Consider the following 22,053-nt stretch of genomic DNA (forward strand, 5'->3'; position numbering starts at 1 on the left):
ATACATTTATCCTCCATAGGTTATCTGAAACAATTGTCTGTACAATTTCAGCAGCAAACAGGATCACAGGGTTGGTACAATTCTTTTTCTATTCCCCACCATTTTCTCTTTGACCAGCTCCCTATACTTTGAAAGCTTTTTGTTCCAGGTAACTTCCATATTACAGACAATTAGGATAGCAACAATTATGAAAATCATTGTTTTTAAGTGTTTACAAATAAACTTCATGTCTGAACAATTGCGGTTAAATTTGGCCCGTGAAAATTGTCTGTTCCTAGTACAATTCTTTAATATTTTTGAAACATCTTCATAATTGTAACTTAGGGATTTGTTGTCCATCAATCCGTGAAAGACAATGCTTCTGATGTATGATTGAAGCTATCGGGTCATGACTTGCTAGGTTCTTGGCACAAGCTAATTTTTGCAGGATATAGTGATGCTTTTTTTAGTGTCCATTAATTCTTTACAATTACCATTATTTTATTATTAAAGAACTATGTTCCATAATAGACAAATAGATAGACCTACTATGACATGTTAACAAGATGAAATGCTATATGATTATTAAATGACAATTGTGTGGATTATGTCCATATTAAATATTAAACACATGTTCATGTATATGTTACATGTGTACATTATATATATATATATATGTATATATGTCATAGTCTATAGAATAGGAAGGAGCTTTTTAATATCATGATAACATGACAATCAAACAACTTCATTTTAAAGGTAGGGAAGTTAAGGCCTAGAGAAGTTAAATAAATTGTCCAAAGTCACAGGAGTAATAAATCCAAGTTTTTTGATTGAGGAAGAAGAGTTTTTTCACTTATACAAACAATCTTGCACTACTATTTAACTAAATAGTAACTATCTGAAGCTCCTAGGGAAGGGCAGCACCATAACAGGTTAATGGGAGAAATATGTGTAAGCTTCCTGAACCTTCATTCAAATCTAACTATTTTAACAGCAATAGGGCCAATCTTACTAAATAATTAGCAATAATGCTTATAATAAATATGTTAAGGTTAATAGTACATTTTAAAGTTGGTACCTACAATATTCTATCGGTAAAAGGATTGAAAAGCATAGAAAATTAGTGTAATTATAAGACTATTATTCCTGAGAAATAGGAGGGTATTCAAGATATTATAGGAGAATCCTGATTAATGTGTTATTATCCATCAGTTTTCTAAGAAATTACTTTAAAGTTGGCATTATTTTTGAGAAACGACAATGGATCTAGATAGGAGTATGCTGGTAAATATTTTAACAATCAGCTCTCCAAAACCACATGACATACTTTTAAATTTAATCTGCATTATTAATATTTTCTTCATCACTTTTTTAAATGTAGAGAATCAATAAAACAATAAACCAAAACCTAATTTGCCAAATTTCATGATGTAATTACTTATACTCAACATTTAATAATGGAAAGGACAAGAATCCTAAAGGTACTGCAGTGGGAAAGATGGCAAGCTACAATGTTCTGTAGGATATATAAGTAACATCAGTTGACAAGGTCAAAGGTCTGGAAGACAGAGTCAGGGTAGATAGATGGCAAGGCCCACCGAGCCTCCATGTCACTGGAGATATTAGAGATGATGATTCTCATTGCATCTAGTAGTAGCATGAGCAGTCAAGGAGGCAAGATTAGTCGTGGGAGTCATGGGACTGGGTGAGGGGGAATGAGAAAAAGGAGAGGGGCAGTAATGGTATAGAAGGGAGTGGAAAATTTAATTTATTACTAAGGGATAGATGAAAAAAAAAGAAAAGGAAAGGAGAATATATACATTAGATATCATAGGCTTAAAAACTGGGGTAAGTCTGGATTTAACCAAAAGTCAATAAGGCAGAGGCTGAATTGTACAAGTCATAGTGGGATAAGAAATGACACAAATATGGAAAGGTTATAGGAGAAGTGATGAGAAATAATTTCTCTCTCTCACCCTTTCTCCATTATATCATCATTGTTTCTCAGGTGACTTTTTAAGGAAGCAGTTCCAGGGCTCTAAACTATGGAGTTCCTCCACACTTCCTCTGCTGGGTAGTGTCTGAGTGTTGCCATTTAGAGATGAGCTGAGATTCTCTTGTTGGGGCAAAGCCCTCAATTAGGATGCAACCCAGAGTATGTTTGGGGAAACACCAGAGAGGATACTTGGACTATCTATTGGGAAAGAGGGACAAGATTATATGTTTGTAATCCACCTCAAGGTTCAGTAGTATAAATCATTCACACTCTACTAGTAAGATGGATAGGCCATTTCCTCTTGAATCTCTCAGCCATTTTTAGGTCATTCAACTCTACTACTAGCTATTGGGAATATATCATGGGGCGTTCTATCTATTTTACTTCACTGATGACAAATCTGGCCTGAATACCACAGTTCATTATTTTTATTTGTAAACAGGGCAACCAACTGTTCATTCCCTGCTGATATCTTGCTAAAACCTGTCAAAACAGAAGCAGTTTCATACTTTTCAGTTTGCAGAGATCCACATTGAGTAACTAGATCTCCAGTTATGCCCCTATAAAGTTAAATGGTTATTTTTTCTCATGCATATATAAGAAAGGCATCTTCCATACAGCAGAGACCCACTATATTACCTTGTGCTGTCTCTTGCTTACTTCCTAATTATGACCAATTAGCGTGTTTCTATCCAGCACTCACAGGGTGCCAAGCCCCTCTTCTATTTGCCTTCTTCAAACCATTTCCTGGGGAAGAAAGGACATTCTGAGAATGATTTTAAACTTGCAATCAAATATTGCCCCACAAGAGCTATTACTTCTTCTCACAAACCCAGGTATTCTCTTTCCTGTGTTCACATGTGGGTGGCCAGGTCTCCAGAGTATTTCCTTTGTTATAATTGGCTGACTCCACACAGTCTTGGCTTAGGCCAGTGGTGAGTTTATCAACTATTTTTAACCTGGCTGACCTAAACCACATTTTCTCTTGTTTCTATTGGTCAATCTTTACTGAATATTTCATCAAACTTTTCCTTCTTATCACTATTAAAAATTATAGTAAAGATAACTTTTAGTTCTGCTTATGTATGAAAGTGTGTGGATAAAGGACAGGAATAAATTAAGAAAAATAAGGAATTGATTTGGAGGAGGAGAAGATGAGCTGTCTACAGAGAGAACTGGGCTTAAGGAGGGCATGTAGGGACACACATATTTCTACCAAGAGGAGTTAAAGAGAAAACTTTGTAAGTCAAATCATCAACCCATTTTTTCCTCCATATAAATGACAATATGATCTCTCAACTTCAATAAAACTTTCAAGTTACTTAACCATTAGCTTAGCAAATGTCTGACTTTCCAGCTTAAACTTTCTCCAAGTTTGGTTGAGTCAAATTTTATAATTTCTCCATGTGATCTGAAGCCTTGATTATGCACAGTCACCCAAATATGCACCTCACCCATAACCTACATATAGACAGCATTTTCTTTTTTATCAGGTAAGGAGATAAAGTCCCTCCTATTACCCGGCACAATGATATAGAACTTGTCCATTTTTATCTTTTTCTAGATTTTTAATAACTTTAAATGATTTAACTTGACAACCTTCAGAGAAGGAGGGAAACTTCTGTGCCCCACAGAGAACTGCTTCCAAACTAGAAGGGTGTGTCCCATAGCTTTTACCTGGGAGCAATAATGATCTTGTCAGGTATTTCAGTGAGACCAGCCCAGGATTTTGGGGTGGGGATACTGACTGGGTTATACGTACCTTCAGTCCTTCCTTCACAAGAAGGCAGAAACATCTCAAAGCCTGCATGTAAGAACATCTACTAAGATTTTTTTTTTAATTAGGCACCAGAAGAGGGGGGTGGGAAGGAAAAAGAAACAGAAGTCAAAAACGTAACTCCCCGAGACCTGGATGTAAGAGCAGTCAGAAGCGATGGACTGGTTCCTGTACAGAACCGCTGCTGTTCTGTTTATTGTAGGGGTAAGTAGAGCCATTTTTTAAATCAATAAAATTGTCCGCATACCTAGTGAGACCAATTTTGGAAGAGAGTACTTAATGCTATAATCTGAACTAACAGTTCATGTTAATAACTGGGATGATTTTTATAAGCCACATTTACAAATTTTTTTTTCTTTAAGACTATTCTGATACCTCACTCAGTTGTTCATTTTTACACCTCGGGATAATAACATACCAAAGACATGTTGGATTTTGAAAATTCTTTGCAGTGCCTAATGTTGAATTTTATCATTTGGAATACTGGTGTATTCAAACTTTTTCAATTATCAAAGCAGCACTGGCATTTCTCTTTTTCTCTCTCTCTCTTTCTTTTACTCTCTCTCTCTTTTTCTTTCTCTGTATGTGTGTATGTCTCTGATGCTTTCTCTCTCTTCTCTTCCTTTCCTCCTCTCTTTCCTTCCTCCCTCCCCCACTACAACCTGAGGATAATTCCCTGCACATTTTTAACCAAGGAAATAAAGCAGGACTAATTCATTCTGTAGAATGTAACTACTCACATCTATAAAATGAAGAAGCCGCTTAAGATAAACTCTAAGACCTCTTCCAGTTGTACATCCCATGATTCTAATTATCTTCCTGGAACCTCAGTCTGATCAGAGCAGGCTTTCATAGGTTTTCTTAAAAGCCCAAGCAAGTGTCTCCAGGGTGAGAAAAGTGATTTTGTTATATTTGATGGTTTCAATAAAAATGACAGTATAGAAGATTTATAAGTGATATAAGTGATGAGGCATGTGAAAGAACTGTTATAATTAAAGGGTTATCGTATAATTATTACTGTGGTTTTTCTCACCAGTGGAAAGTCAGTTTAGCATAGTGGAAAGGCATGGGATTTGGGGTCAGGAGACTTTGGTTCAAGACCTGGCTCTATACTTTTGTCGCTGTGGCTTTGGGAAAAACACAATGTGTTTGCTTATCTGAAAAACAGGAATAATAATAATACTAGTATAACACAATAATAATAATAATAATAATAACATCACTGCCTGCCTCACAGAGTAGTTGTAAGGAAAGCACTTTAAAAAAAAAAAGCTGTCTATAAATGTGACTGATTGTTATTATATCCTGCTTCCAATCCCTGTGAGCCCTGATGCAAGCCTGAACTTTACTGGTTTTCAGTCTCCTTCTTCATAAAACAGAGGTGGAATTAGAGGCTCTGAGGTCTCTTGCAGCTGTAGATTCATCATCCTTTGTTCCCCTTGCTTGAAATGAAAAGTTGTATTCAATGGTCAGAATATTACTTAGGACCAAAATGTTGAAAAAATTTAAGTATATTAGGATATGGTCTAAAATTTGAATCATAGAACTGGAGAATTGGAAAGGAACTCAGCAATCACGTATTCTAAACACTCCAATGTAGTTAAACAAATCAGAGTTTTTTATTTTCAAAAGTTGTGAAAATGGAACAGTTCTTCAAAGTTACAGGAAAACAAAAATTTTCATGGGAAGTTTTATTTTTTAATGTATTTCACACCATGTAAATTCCACTCTAAAAAACAAACATGGTTCATCCTTTACAGAGAGTATTAATAACAACTTCTTAGGAATTTTGTCCATAAAGTACATAGTATTATATTCATTTATTTGATATTTTGCAAAATGCCACAGAAACATTAATGCCCTTTTTCACAGAAAGGTTAAAGTAATCCCAAAAGGCAGATGCCAGCTACATTATCCTTGAAATTGGCAGGAGACAGTGTTTTGGTTCATATTTGTTTCTACTTGCTTAACTTAGGTCTGGAATGTTGGTTCTATTTAATAACAACTTAGGTCTTTGATTCAATGAATGGTGGTTAGCTAAAATAGAGCTGATGGGTCAGATTTCACAGCAACTTGCATTAAATTAACTACAAATGAACTTCATGAGGTGGTAGTATGGCAACTTTAAATGGGCACTCTGCTAAACAATACTCCCACTTTGTAGTTCTTTCATAGAATTTTTGGATTTGTCAATGGGGGAAATGAGAGGGGAAATCCCTCAATCTCTCAACATTCCTCAAATTATGATGGCATTGAGGTAGCTAGTATTGCAGTAGATAGAGCACTGGGCCTGTCGTCAGGAGGATCTAAATTCAAATCTGAACTCAAATACTTCATTAGCTCTATGACTCTAGGCTACTTCTGTTTGCCTTAGTTTTCTCAAATGTAAAATGGGGTAATAATAGTTCCTACCTTTCAAGATTTTCAGTTAATAAATTTTGTAATTCCATTAGTAGTTTATTTTTATGTGATTTTTCTAATTGATTATATAATATTTCTACCATATATAATAAAGTTTCTATTCTATATAATAGATGATTCTGTTAATTTAGTAACCCTTCAATTCCTCGCCCCTTTCTAAAAAAATCTGTTCCCATATTGAATTGCTCTCTGAGTTGTTCTTCTATGAAAGAGATTTTCAGAGTCTGGTATGTCTAAATGAATCTGACCAGCTTTTTTCTTCTATGTATGTTCAACCTAACAAACATCAATTAAGCAGGTAGCATCTAGAAAACTATGACAGATGCTCAGAGATATGCAATGTTTAGATAAGGCTTAGTCCCTATCCTCATAGAGTTTATTGCCTTGGTAACAATTACTTTTTTTTTTCTTCACAGTCCCATCTTGCATTTTCCTAAGTATTTTATTTTAGAAAAATTATTTAATATTTGCTCTTGGTGTCTTAATCTGGAAGAAAATTATTTTCCTTGACCTTTCTTTGAACAGTTTAAAGACATTGTGATCTCACTGTTTTACTAAACTTCATTCATTTTATCATATATATATGTATTTACAGATATATTTTGTATACATCTATATTTTAACTAACCATGTCAGAAATAGTAAGTAAAGGAGCTCTTAATCACAAATTCAGTGCTTATTTGAAGTAGGGCCACAAAGTTTATATGTTTAAAAACCGAAAGTGGTCAATGTGACAATTCTTCCCACAAATTTTCTATCAACTTCATTATGAATTCTGCTCAATTACTTAATGGGTTTCAAGACTTTTGTATCCTCTGCATTACAGAATTTTTTAAAAAAAGTACAGAATCTACTCTACACAGTGTTGTGAAGATTTTCCAGAATCTGCTGAGTGATTTCTTGCCCACTTAAAAACATCATTTCTCATACTTAGAAGTATCCCCTTTTGTGAGACATAGATTTTCCACCTTGTCAAACGTTCAGCTCATTTATAGAGCTAGAAATATCAGATGTTGTTTGGGGGTGGAGGAGAGAGGTAGGAAATCTATTACAGATGAAAGCTGGGAGCAACTGGTTGTAGAGGTAGAGAAAAATTCACAAAAGGTAAGAAAAACTTATAAAAGAAGTTCTAGTAACAAACATTTATTAAGTGCATACTCAAGGCAGAGTACAAAGCTAGCTATGCCAATAAGCTACAATCTCATGATCAAGGACTGGAGAAATGAAAACCAAAGAAAATGATCAATTAGGAGTCCAAAAACCTAATCTACCTAGCTTTCATTTGATTTTTTTTTTTTCTGTGAGAACTTGTTACTTGGTCCAGCTCACCTCCTGTTGACTGAGAAGTTTGTATTCTTGTATGGAGAATATTAAAACTTTTTGTGGATGAATGTGAAGGTGGAGAAGGGTGTGGTGTGGTGCGCATGGGAGTGGGCCAAAAGAACTGGTTGAATTTCTGCCGACCTAATGATTTTTTTTTTAATTACTTGCAAGTTTCCATCTGCAATGCACCAATCCAAATCAGGACGGAATCCAATGCCTGACTGTACAAAAGCAAACTCTTTCAACCTAATGAAAAAGAAAATATTTTTAACTCTAGGGAAAAAAAAGAAAAGAAAAACCTTTGTTTCCTGGATGTCAAATGTGATAACCTATAGAAAGTGAGGATTGTTTATCATTTTAGTTCCTGTTCAAACTTTAGATGACAGCTGACCACTTGAAAAATTGTACTCTACTTTGATCACAGCTTATCTGTTTAATGCCTTTTTTTTTTCATTTCTAAATTCAAGTTATAAAAAGGAGTTAAAATTTTTAAACAACTTAAGTTATGAGGTTTATTTTTTTTTCTGGAATATTTATTGGTATTCATATTGGAATAAACAAGAATCAAACATACTCAAACAAGGTAGATGAGAACTGACCATTGAGAGTAGACCAGAACGGCTAAAAAACAAAAGGATCACAAAAATTATATATAGGATCGCGGATTTAGAGATGGAAAGAAATTTAGAGGAACCCTTACTTCATGTTCATGGCTCTATTTTTTATTTAAAATACTGATTCAGTGAGAGCATTCGCTAAGTACCACCCACCATAGATCAGTCATTGTCTTAGGAATGGGGCATAAGAAGACACAATAAATTAGTACCTACATTCAGAGAGTTTATAGTCTATTGGGGGAGACAATATGTACACATACAAATACAGAAAAAAATAAGGTAATTTCAGGGATGCAAGTGCTAACAATTGGGGAGAGGGGTGGAATTTGGGGGAGGGAAAAAAAGTAAGGAAAAGTCTTATGCAGGAAATGGTACCTAAATTGAGCTCTGAAGGATTGTAAGAGGCAGATGTAAGGATGGTAAGCCTTCCAGGAATGGAGGATGGTCCTTACAGGAATGAAGAATAATCTATGCAACCTAGGCAAGACATGGAGAAGAGAAAAAGCAAATGCTGTGTGTGAGAAATAACAAAGTCAATTCAGCAGTCACATGAAGGTGTGAATGGGAATAATCTACAATAATCCTGGAAAGGTAGAATGGGGCAAGGTTGTGTAGGCCTTTGAAGGACAAGGTTTTTTTTAAGTTTTATTTTCCCCAGTTATATGTAGACACAACATTTTGGGGTTATACATATACATTGTTTTTTAAATATATTTCCTTATGTATCACATTGGGAGAGAAAATTCAGAACAACAAGGGAAAACCACTAGAGAAAAAAAACAGAAGAAAAAAGTGAACATAGCATGTGTTCTTAGTCTTCATCATTCTCTCTCTGTATTTGGATGGTGTTTTTTTGGGATTGAGGCCAAAGTTTATATTTGATTCCAGGGACAGAGGGAGACATTAAAGTTTATGGAGCAACAGAGTGAAAATGAAAAATATCTGCCTAGCTACATATATATATAGCATGTGTATATATGTTATATGTCTATATGAGTGATTACATGCATATATATTCAGATATGCATTCAAGTACACATATATGTATTTGTGTGTATGTATATATACATAGACACATATACATACAACACACATATACATATATCACACACTAGAGAAGAAAATGGCAAACTATTTCAGTAATTTTGCCCAAAAAATCCCAAATGGATCATAAAGAATCAGACAGAATTGAAATAACTGAACAACCCACATGCACATATATACATGTATGTATGTATATACATAGACACACACTTTGTCTCTCTTGATAGATTATAAGCTCCTTGAGGGCAGGTATTGTTTTATTCATGTCTTTATAATAATAATAACAATAGCTAACATTTATACAGTGCTTTAAGATTTGCAAAGTGCTTTACATGTGTTATCTCATTTACTCCTCATGTTGCCTTATAAAGTAAGTGCTATAGTTATCAAACCCAATTTACAGATGAAGAAGATGAAGCTGAAAAAAGGCTAAATGACTTGACCAAGTAGTAAGTGTATAAAAGAGCATTTGAATTCTGGTCCCAACAATCTAACCACTGTCCCATCTTGTTGAGTAATTGCCAGTTATATCCCCAGCACCCATCACAGTTCCTGACATATAGTAGGTGTTCAATAAATGCATAAATAAAGGCTTTAATTTATTCTATTTTACACATAAGCTATATCCCTTAAATGTCACTGTCCACTCTGTTATTATCATGACCATCTTTTTTAGAAAGCATGCTCTAGTATTCCCCCTGGTCACCAATTTGCAAACAAGAAGTAGATTGGAGAGATTCAACATTCTACTCTCTGGGGAAACTTTTCAGCCAAATTGCTCCCCATATTTTGCATACAAATTTCTCCTTAGGAATGGAAATATGTCAAATGAGAAGTCTGCCTTTGGAGGTTGTGAGTTAGTCAATGAGATAGTAGAAACTATCAATTTGCTAACACAAAAATCAATCAATTTGCAAAACTTAGGGATGTCTGCAGTCAAAAGAAAAATTTTATTTATTAGTGACAGGTTATATTTTGCACAAGCTTTAATTCATATTAACATTTGGATAACATTCACCTAAAATGAACCAACATAATTTCATTAAAGCCGCCTCTACATTTAGAGCAATTGCATATAAAAGACATATATATGCTCATTAATTAATCAGAAGAGAGCCCATAACAAAATTGCAGATCATTTAAAAATTTTATTATATAGCTTTTTATTTACAAAACATATACAGGGTAATTTTTCAACATTGACTCTTGCAAAATCTTCTGTTCCAATTTTTCCCCTCCTTCCCCTCATCCTCTCCCCTAGATAGCAGGGAGTCCAATACATGTTAAACATGTTAAAGTATATGTTAAATGCAATATATAGTTATACAGTTTTCTTGCTGCACAAGAAAAATCATATCTAGAAAGAATTTTAAAAACCTGAGAAGGAAAACAAAAATGCAAGCAAACAATAACAGAAAGAGTGGAAATGCTGTGTTGTGGTCCTCACTCATTTCCATAGTTCTCTCTCTGGGTATAGCTGATTCTCTTCATTACTGAACAATTGGAACTGATTTGGCTCATCTCATTGTTGAAGAGGGCCACGTCCATCAGAATCTATCCTCATATAGTATTGTTGTTGAAGTATATAATGATCTCCTGGTCCTGCTCATTTCACTCAGCATCAGTTCATGTAAGTCTCTCCAGGCCTCTCTGAAATCATCCTGTTGGTCATTTCTTACAGAACAATAATATTCTATAATATTAATATACCACAATTTATTCAGCCATTCTCCAATTGATGGGCATCCCTTCAATTTCCAGTTTTTAGCCACTCCAAAAAGGGCTGCCACAAACATTTTTGCACATATAGGTCCCTTTCCCTTCTTTCAGATCTCTTGGAATATAAGCCCAGTAGGAACACTGCTGAATCAAAGGGTATGCACAGTTTGATAATTTTGGGGGCATAGTTCCAAATAATTGCAGATCATTAATTAGGATTTTTATGATTTTGTTCAAAGTTGTACCCTCTTCATTTAAAAAACTAGAAATCACGCAATTAAGGAAAATGTTTAAGGGATGTAAAAAATGAAATCAGCAAAATAGTAACATACATTTCCCATGTACTTTCCCGACAAAAAATCTTTCAAGGAAGGTACTACAAATATTGTCATCTCACTTTGCCAGTGAGGAAATTGAGATGTACAAAAATTAAGTGACTTTTCAAGGTAAAACAACTTATTTCAGAGATAGAGCTTAACTACAAATCTAAATGCAGGATAGAGTTTTCTGCCTAGCACCATCCATAGATGGAAGAAAGTTTCTATTATTTGATGATATTCCCTGTTCTACATCACTCTGTAAAATTTTCTTGTGAATATAATTGATCTCTGAAGGAATTTTGCTACTAAAGACAGAGAAAAAAGAAATGCTTTAAGAAGGAATCTTTTTCTGGATTGAGGAGTAGTGAAGAGGGGAATTCAGGACAACCACAATTGCATTGAATATAATATTAAGGCTATGCAAGGTATCTTAGATATTATCTTATTCAATTGCCTCATTATACAAATTGAGGAAACTTGCAGAGAGACAATAAATGAGATCAAACAGCCACTTGTTTCTCTAGTCAGGACTAGAACCCATGGTTCCTTGTCCATTACAACACATTGGTTTCAAATCCTAATGGTGAATTCATGAGATTCCCAAATTTTAAATTTTTTTTTTTAAAATGCCTTTAATAAGATGTGAAAGAAAATAAGGAAAACGAATGAATGGATGAATGGAAGAAAGGAAAGAAATAAGCATGCATTAAAAGCTTACTATGTGTTGTTCTGTGCTAAATTCTTTGTATTATCTCATTGAGTCTCAAAGCCATCCTGAAAGCAAATAGAGATTAAATCATTTGCCCAATATCATATAAATAGGAAGTTTCTAAGGTCAAATTTCAGTTCAGCTTTTCCTGACTACAGATCTAGTACCTTACCTATAGTATCACACAGCACGGAATGGAAATATTAAATATGGAATGGAAATAATAAATGGAAATATTACAGCTCACTCTAATGATTCAAAAACTAATTTTTGACTGTAATTCTGGCACTATGTCAGTTCTATCCTGAAACAGAGAAAGTATCACCTTTTTTGGTGTGTTTCTAACCAAGGAATAATGACAATGATATGGAGAAACTGGTTCCTGACTCAAAAGAGCTAGTAATACATTTAAATAAGCAAAGAATGTGTGATATTTGGCATTGCACAAGAAGACACTTTGGAGAGGAGGTTGTCTTTTGTTGGATTCTGGGGCAGAAAGATGGTACAAACAAACCTATAACTTCTTCAGTGTGGAAATTTGCTGGTGTAGAAACTCTGTCACCAATGAAGAGGCAACTCCTCTCTAATTTATAGTCTCACAAAGTTGCCTGGAGGCACCGAGTAAATCATTCAACCATGGTCATGCAACTAGGATGTTTCAGGACTCAATCACAGGTCTTTCTGACTGTGAGGTCAGCCCTCTATCCATTGTCTCCTACTGCCTCTTAGCTAGATATTTAACTTTTTCTAAATTTTATCTTCTTAGTTATGGTGTAAAAAGGCTTTTCTAATCTAAATAGAATGGGCAAATGTAAATATATATGATTTGAGATTCAGAATTCACACAGTCAGCTTCATACTGCTTTTGTATAGGAAGGGCTTAGAAGTTCAACTTTGGAAATTTAAATGGGAGTAATAAGTTATATTAAAGTATATTTTATACATATATAACTATATGTATATATTATATTAATAATATATTATGCTACATTTTATGACATTACTATAAATTATTCTTATATGTCTTTTATATTAAAAATAAATTGGATATATTATAAATTATAAAATAATTCAGCCTTCTTTCCTCAAATCCTTTTGCTTATATTCATTTAAGTAAAACATCATTAGATATGGGCTTGGAAACTTTATCCAATATATAATAATAGATGATATGGCACATTAAAGCTTACAAAACAACTTTCCTGTATTATTTAATTTTGTTCTGAGAATAATTATGTGGCAAAAGCACTATAGGTATTATATTCCCATTTTACAGAGGAAAAATTAAGACTCATATAGTTTAAGTGACCTGCCCATGGTTATAAGTTTAGTAAAAGTTGTAGATGGAATTCAATCTTGGGTGTCTCTTGATTCCAAGTGATGTCCTTTCCATACCCCCATACAACTGATAGAATAAATACATTTATGGCCTTTTTATGCATAAAAATTGTAGGAAAAATCCATGTGACCAAACATTAATTGTAGATTATCAACAAATACACCATACAAATGAAATACTATGGTAACAGTCTATATTATAACTTTAAGCACATGACTATGAGCCTATGTCTACACAGTACAGATAGAAGCAGAGATAACAATTATTCAGTTGTTGATCAATATTGACACCCTAACATGAGGGTGTAGATACTGAGCTCTGTGCCTAATCCCATGACCCTTTCATGGGAAAAATATGACACAGATTCAAAGACCTGAGATGGTTAATGAGTCATCCAGCATAGTCATCCAAAAGAAATACCTTCTACCCACTATCCACTTCACTGAGAAAGAAAGGTGCACTGTAGATAAAAAGTGGATATACAGTTCTATTATCATGAAGAGATGTTTCCCAAACAGATAATCAACGTACAGTTCCACCCCCCACAGGTAAGGTAAAGGAAGATTGAGCCAAGGAAACAGAGGCCACAGGAAACAATGGTTCTTAAGGAGGAATATGATAGATGTTATCCAAAGCTAGAATGATCAGGGATTAGGAAGTCCAGGATATCCATCTCCACTATTTCCTAGCTAGGTACAACATTGAATACATTTCTTCTACTTTGCATCTCTTTTCCTTGCCCATTAAAGGACATGGAGATCTACATTCTCCCTACCTAATAAGGATATTGGGAAGTTAAATTAGTTTCTATTTGAACTCTGAAAAAAAAATTGTCATGTCAATTCCAGCTTGTTTTTTTACCTTTTGATTTCATAATTTAAAAAAAAGAAAATGTGTTTCTATCTGTTTATACTAAAGAAAAAACAACGATTCTGAAGTGTGATGGACTACAATAGTAGATCTTATCATTGACATATTAATAAACACATTCTTTCTTGTAGACTCCTTCATTATTACATGTAGTATTCCAATGGTATCTTAGTAATCTGAAGGATTCTGTAAAGCTTCAAGGAACAAATTGCTCAAGTCCAAGATCTATGCTAGAAAAGAAAGAATCTACCAAAAGATAATGTCAGTCTGTTTCTCTCTCAGAAACAGGAAGTGACCTAATTGTCTTGAACAAGAGTCAATCTTGAATGGTAAAAATTATTAATTTGTACCATAGGTCACACAATTTCTGATCAGAAAACATGTCATCTCTTAAACTATATTTATGTTCATTACATCCCAAGTGGACTTCAAAGCTAAGCTCAGCATTTCATATTGGATTCTTGACAAAAAAAAATTTGCTATTAGAGAAGTTGATTATGCTTATGTAGAGATCAATGCATTCTGATGCAACACTCAACTTGGAAACAGCTGAGGAGATCTGGGAGAAAGGAGATATTTTTAGAGAAGGGAAAATAGCTAAGACTGGGTCTTATTTTTGCTCTAATCAAGGCAACACTTTTCTGTATTTATTTAACAATCTTTCCTTTCTGTTTTTTAATGCAAATATAATGTCTGCTTTTTTCCTATTTCCAAGAACCTATTTAGTAAAGATCACTATACTTACTGAAAAGAATGTATATCAGAAATAGACTAAAGGAAAATATTAAAATTTGAAAAATTCAGCTAAAATATATCTCTAATTTTAAAAATATAAATTTTTCTTGTCATCTGAAACTAAGGGTCCCTCCTCAAATTTTATAAAGTAGTTCTTCTTTGGCTCTCTTTTGCCTTCATTAGACTCTTTTATTGTACATATCTGCCTTGCCCCACTCACTTCTCACTGTCTCACACCAGTAAAATGTAAATTCCTTGAAGGCATAGACTGTGTTGTTATTCATTTTTGCATTCTCAACATATCTAGTAGTACCAAGAAATTCAGTTCAATATCACAGACATTTATTAAGCATCTTCTATTTGCAAGACACTAGGAGGTAGAACAAAGGCACTTAATAAATGTTGCTTGCACTGAATTTCCTGAATGAATTTATAAATGGCCTCCCCTGTCTAGGAAGACATCCCTTTATAGCTCTAGAATTTGGTTATTTTTACTATTATTAGAATAAATTTAAAATCAATCTTCTAATTAGTTACAACTAAGTTGTTGCCCCACAGATTCCTGAGCTATAGCAAGGAATTTTTATGCATTATATAATGTTTTTATTATAATATTATTACCATTTTATACATTATATAATATTTTATTATACATTACCAGTAAACATAACTTAGCAGCTTCAAAGGGACCAGTTTCCCAAGTGGCACAAAATTTAGAAAAAAATGGCCTCAGTTGTTGAATTCAAAAAGGACGTAATTTGTATTGGCCAATATTCCTATTTACTTGTAATACCAGAACACAACAGCATCTATTTGTATTTTAGTAGGACGATATTTGGCAAAAGGGATAGGAGGGAAGAGGACAGAAATACAAGGATGAAAAGAAGGAAAAAGTTAAATATAAAGATAATTGAAGGCAAAGATAAATATCCTAAAACTAGCTAATTTTAAAAATATTTAATATATTTGTTTTTTCTGGTTTCTAGGTGGTGGTAGAGATCAACAGCGAATTTCGAGTTCAGGTAAAATATAATTTTTTTTCAAAATTGGAGCAAAATAGAAAACAAATGTTTCAAATTCATATGTATATGCTAATTTATATGAAAATCAGATTTACTTAATCATTTGAGCAAGGGCAACAAAAGTGAAAGTAAATCAATTTGGCATTATCCTCTTTTTTATATTAAAGTTAATACTCCAGTACTTAATGAAATATATATTGTGAATAAAAATGAGAGCATGAAGACAGAATTATAGAATTTATGATTCTTTTATCCAAGGTAAGAGACTATAACAGCAAAAATGGAACCATAAAATGGCATTCCATCAGAAGACAAAAGAGGGAATGGATCAAGTTTGCAGCAGCTTGTCGAGAAGGTGAAGATAACTCAAAGAGAAATCCAATCGCTAAAGTAAGTGTCAGTTATGGTAAGAGAATGAATTCTTGGAATTTGAGTTGACCAATCTTGAAATTAGTGAAATAAGAACCCTTTAAGGATTTCATGATCCTAGTTCACTGCAAGACTATGAGAGAAATAGATAGAAATGATATGTAATCGTTCAGATCATCCACTGGAAGATTATGATAGCTTTTAAAAATTCAATTGAAGGTTTGAAAAATCCCTTCATATAGGTAGAATTGTGTTGCTGTTGCTTTTATCAAATAATATTACTGCTGAAATTGTTAATATTAATGTTCCATCTATTTGAAAGATATTTAAATTGTAACTGTATTAAAATGTGCTGCAAGTTAATTTAAGCAGCTTTTTAGCTTTGTTGTCATTACAATACTATTCCCTCTATCCCTTCTTACATGTCACTTCTCTCCCTGTCATTTCCCCCTTTAAATAATCAGTACTCTGATTTTTTTTAATCTCTAATCTCAATTTATCTTGTCTTTTGTTCAACCTGTCATTGTTCCCTAGGAGTAAGGGATGGGATAAGCTATAGTTTAGCCTTTTTCCATTTTCAAAAACTAAAAATCTCACTAGACCTGGTTGGAATTGACCATTTTAAGTTCTATAGAAAATTGCCTCTATGAATATGAGTCAGGACAGAATGATGGGAAGGATGGCCCATACTTAATGGCTATAAGGGTGTGTTGATCTATTTGTTTGAGTAATGATTTATCTCATCCTTTTTTTTTTATTGCAACATTTGTCATCACTGCAATATTTGCTGTCATGATTAGTCTGGGAGACAATAGTTTTTATTATTGTTTTTCAGTCATTTCAGTTGTCTGATTCATTATAACCCCCTGGAGAAGGTAGTTTTTGGCAAACATACTGGAATGCTTTTTCATTTTCTTCTCCAGCTCATCTTTACAGATAAGAAACTGAGACAAACTGGGTTAAATGACTGGCCCAGGATTCCATAATTAGTAAGTGCCTGTGGAAGGATTAAACTCATAAAGAGAAGTCTTTAAGATTCCAAGCCTATGGTTCCATCCACTGTAATGTCTAGCAGTCTCTGCAACGCTAATCATTTACAATTTTTTGCTAAGTGACTAGAAGGAAATCATATTCAAAATTTTTCAAGAAAGCACTGTGATATTAAAGATGGAATTGTTATTTATTTATTTTTTTATCTCTCTTAACTATAGATTCACTCAGACTGTGCCAAGGACCAACAAGTTACATATCGCATTTCTGGAGTGGGAATTGATCAGCCCCCTTATGGAGTCTTCATTATTAATCCAAAAACGGGTGAAATTAATATAACAGCAATAGTTGATAGAGAAGTCACCCCGTTTTTCATTGTGAGTACTTTATTGATTTGAAGGTGAAACCAATTCTCCCTTCATTATTTATGGGAAATTTTAAGCTCAGATTGAGAAAGGTAGCAGCTTTAATCAGTCATTTAATTAATATTTATTGTCAATTTTCTGTAACTTTTCTTATTTACCTGGATAATTTATTCAGCAAGTATCCCACTTGAAACCCAAAGGGATTTGGGAGAGATTATTTGAAAGTAGAATTTGGTTTCCTTCCTTATCAAAACAGCCACTAAGAAACAATAACTCACATTATATAAAAGGTGTTTTAGGCTTACAGAAATCATTTAATTTGATCCTCACAACAATCCTGTGAGGTATCATTATGTCCATTTTACAGATGAAGTCAATGAGGCTCAAAGGAGTTACATAGCCATAATCACATTGTAAGCAAATGAATATCTTCTAAACAAATAAACTTGACTGATTTCTTTACTCTAAACATTAAGAAAAAAAATAGGACTTACATCCTTAGTTAAAGTCTTTAAGAGAAAGGTGATAAGGAAGGGAAAGAGGACTTCTCCCCTTTGTTTTTAAATGCAGATAAAGATATTGGTTCCCTTAAAGAGAGGGTTGGGGGAGGAGGGAAGGAAAGAGAGCACCAGAGCCTTTCCCTCTGATTTCTACTACTATTTGGAGAATCTTGTCAAATTCACTATGACTTGTGTCTTCCTGTTCTCCTAGATCTACTGTCGTGCTCTGAATGCAAATGGTCAAGATCTGGAAAGGCTTCTAGAGCTCAGGGTCAAAGTTATGGATATAAATGATAATCCTCCAATATTTTCAATGACTGAATTTGTGGGAAGTGTGGAAGAAAATAGTTATGCAAGTAAGTAATTTCCACTTTGAAATATCCTATAAATATGTCTTTACTGTTTCTGGAAATAGCAAGTCCTATCCTGTTAAGGAAGAATTACTTTATATTTAACTTTAATCTGCCTCCGCAATTCCCTCTTCAACGGGACAATCCTTTGATGTTTAAAATAGCTTCCCCACTTAAAGGAGCCCCCCCCCCTCCTTTGCTTTGCCATGGCCCTGGTGAAGGGCCTCCTTATCTCTTTCCCAGACTACTATATTGCTGGTAAGTCTCCCCACCTCAAATCTCTCCTCATTCCAATCCATGTTTCACTTAGCCTTCACTTAGGTCTTCCTAAAACATAGGTCTGACCATGTTATCTCTCTATTCAATTGTTTCCATTAGTTCCTTATTACCCCCAAGATAAACTATAAAACCTTCTGTTTTGGTATTAAATCCTTATATAACCTGGTCCCTTTCCACATTTCCAGTTTTCTTAAACCTTCTTTTCTTCCATGTAACCTTAATTCAGTGAAACTGGTCTCCTTTGTTATCCCATACACAATAACTTAATCTTTTAACTTGAGCAGTTACACTGGCTGGAATTCTCTCCTTCCTTTCTGGCTTTCCTAAAAATTTCTAAAATTTTTCTAAAATTTCTGGCTGCCTAAATTCCTTTAGTTCTCAGTTAAAATTCAACCTAATTCAAGAAACTTTTTTCAGATCCCTCTCAATTCTAGTGCCTTCCTTTGTTAATTATAACACTGTTCTTTGAAAACAAAGGATAAATAACAATCTCCAATTTATCCTGAACATATCTTGTTTTTACATAATTGTTTTCATGCCATTAGACTGTGAGCTCCTTGAATGCAAAAATTGTCTTTTCCTTATCTTTCTATTTCTAGCATTTAAAACAATACTTGGCACAAAAAGCCATGTTTAATAAATGTTAAATAAATAGATAAAATAAATAAAAATACTAAATTCAGTACTTCAAAAAATCCAAGGCCTCATCCAAGTGTATATGCCTTTTACTATCCAAATCACAACTCTGTCCCACCTGTAGATGTTCTTCATAAATTTCTTTAGCTAAAAGCACCTGGTGATCAGCTTTCTTCCAATTAACTAATTTGAACCTAACTAAGCTGGTTCTCAGACAATATACATAGTTCCATATTCTTAAGTCTTTCCAGCTCATTTATACTCTTTAAGCATAACATTCAAGGTCCCGATTTTATCTCCAAATTATTATGTAACCTATCACTGAGGAAGCTTGGTTGTGCAGTGGATAGAGTCTGGAGTCAGAAAGATTCATCTTTCTAAATTCAATCTAGTTTCAGTGACCCTGGGTAGTTTCCTCATCTGCAAAATGAATTGGAGAAGAAAATGAAAAATTTTCTTTGCCAAGAAAACCCTAAATCGGATCACAAAGAATTGGGCACATTTGAAATGCCTGGATGACAATCATGGTTTAGGATTGTAATATGCAATATAAATTTTACCATGCTCTCCTCAATATCCCCAATATAATCTTTCTACCAAAAGGCATAAAAGAATGTGTCAGAAACAGAAGAAAAATAATAACATCTTTCTTTTATTTCAAAGTCATAAAAACTAAATAGATCTGAGGTGCAATAAGGAAAGGGGTAAAGGGAAGGATTACTGCTAAGAAAGGGTTAGAAACTATTAGCTAATGATCATAATAATAGTGACTAGCATTTATATGCAATTTAAGATCTGCAAAGAACTTTACAAATATTATCTCATTTAGTTCTCAAGAGCCCTAGGAAATAGGTGCTATTATTACTCTCATTTTACAGATGAAAAAATTGAGGCAAATAGCAGTTAGATGACTTGCCCAAGCCACACAAGCTAACAAACATCTGAAGCTAGATTTGAACTTGTCTTCCTCATTCCAAGTCCAGGACTCTACCCACTTTGACATCTAGCTCTCTAGATCATAAACATCTAGCCAGAATTTTAAAAACATTGTTTGCATTATGCTAATAACACCTGGTATGTAAATGATAAAGAAATTGCTTATTTGAGAAGTAAATTTTTTGATGTTAACACAGTAGAAGTTTAAACTTTATAACAATCAACTTCTCTTAATTTCTAGACACTCTGGTAATGGTGCTAAATGCTACTGATGCTGATGAACCAAATAATCTGAATTCAAAAATAGCCTTCAAAATCATCAGTCAGGAGCCTGCAGATGCCCCAATGTTTATTTTGAACAGATATTCTGGAGAACTGCGAACCATGAATCCTTTTCTGGACCGAGAGGTAAAATTGTTGTTGCTGTAGTTTTGTTGTTGTGGCTGTTTCTGTGTTCCTGAGAAAGCATAAATGGAGATAAAAAAGGTACAATCTGCAGTACTCACTGATGTATCTTAGGAAAAAGAACCCCATATCTGCACATTAGGGCTGTAAATTATCCATATTTTAATCTCCTAGTCTCAGAAATAATGGATTGTTCTTTCTACATCTTCTCCTTGGAGTGTTATTAATTTGAATAAATCATTTGAGTAATGCTTATAAAGAGTTTTGCCTATTTTATAGTAAAGATCAAAGTAAAGATTGTTATTATGTGTAACATTTTGGTTTTTTTTTATTTTTTAGAAATATGCTATGTATAGTCTTGTGGTAAGAGGTTCTGACAGGGATGGAGCTGTAGATGGGTTGTCAGCACAAAGTGATTGCAGAATTACAATCTTAGATGTCAATGATAATTTCCCAACACTTGAACACCCCACTGTAAGTATTTCTCACAAATTCTATTAATTTGAAATGAAAAAGGCATCTCTGAGGTCCTTGCATTATAACCATATATGGGATGTAGATTTTCTTTGGTGGAGAAAAACTTCACAAAATTGGAATCTACATTTGGGCATCTAGAGTAGCTAGAATTGCTATGAAAAATGGATTTATGGAAGACAAGATAGGAGTGATGCTGATATTGTACATATCATATAAATATAATTATTTTCTAAATTATTTATAATTATAAATGTGCCTTGAATTTCTAATTGATTTTTTCCCTATGCAGAAGCTTTATTTAAAAAACAAACTTCACTTATCTCTTTCAGTACACAATAAATATCCAAGAGAATATGATTAGCCAGGAGGTGATGCGGTTCAGAGTTATTGACTTCGATCAAGAGGGAACAGATAATTGGTTGGCACTCTTCTTCTTTATATCAGGAAATGAAGGAAACTGGTTCGAAATAGTAACAGATGAAATGACTAACGAGGGAATTTTCAAAGTTATTAAGGTACAATTTTGAGTTGCTTTGTTTTTTTCAATTTAGAAAAGATTTTATCTTGCTGCTCTTTTTGCAAGTAGTCTACCCTATACAAAATTATGAAAATGGCCATTAATATTAATCAACTACATATATAATAACAAAATCAAAACAGAAATAAATATTTTGTTTCATTTTAAGGTTTCTATCTTCACATTTTTATGGCATATTATGATGCTATAACATTAGTAATGTACACATTTCAAGATCTGAAAATTGCTTTATATAAGTGATGTCATTTAATAATTATTTTTAAAAAAAATATTTAATTGGAACTTAACTTTTCCTTTTGGGAAAGTTTGGACTTTTGCAGTTTGTGGGTTATTG

At 33.5% G+C, this 22,053-nt stretch overlaps 1 protein-coding gene across 1 annotated transcript in view; it reads left to right on the forward strand.

Moving 5' to 3' along the window:
* Positions 1-3,737: 3,737 nt before the first annotated feature.
* DSG1 (desmoglein 1) overlaps positions 3,738-22,053 on the forward strand; it is a 35,582-nt gene continuing 17,266 nt past the window's right edge. Inside the window, exons 1-8 of the mRNA XM_074277142.1 lie at positions 3,738-3,959; positions 15,839-15,874; positions 16,133-16,264; positions 17,455-17,610; positions 18,310-18,454; positions 20,541-20,707; positions 21,044-21,178; positions 21,511-21,696. Of these exons, the coding sequence (XP_074133243.1) occupies positions 3,912-3,959; positions 15,839-15,874; positions 16,133-16,264; positions 17,455-17,610; positions 18,310-18,454; positions 20,541-20,707; positions 21,044-21,178; positions 21,511-21,696 (1,005 nt within the window). The 5' untranslated portion in view covers positions 3,738-3,911. The remainder of the gene's footprint in view (positions 3,960-15,838; positions 15,875-16,132; positions 16,265-17,454; positions 17,611-18,309; positions 18,455-20,540; positions 20,708-21,043; positions 21,179-21,510; positions 21,697-22,053) is intronic.

This window comes from Sminthopsis crassicaudata, chromosome 1 (assembly GCF_048593235.1).
Source record: "Sminthopsis crassicaudata isolate SCR6 chromosome 1, ASM4859323v1, whole genome shotgun sequence".
Taxonomy (NCBI): domain Eukaryota; kingdom Metazoa; phylum Chordata; class Mammalia; order Dasyuromorphia; family Dasyuridae; genus Sminthopsis; species Sminthopsis crassicaudata.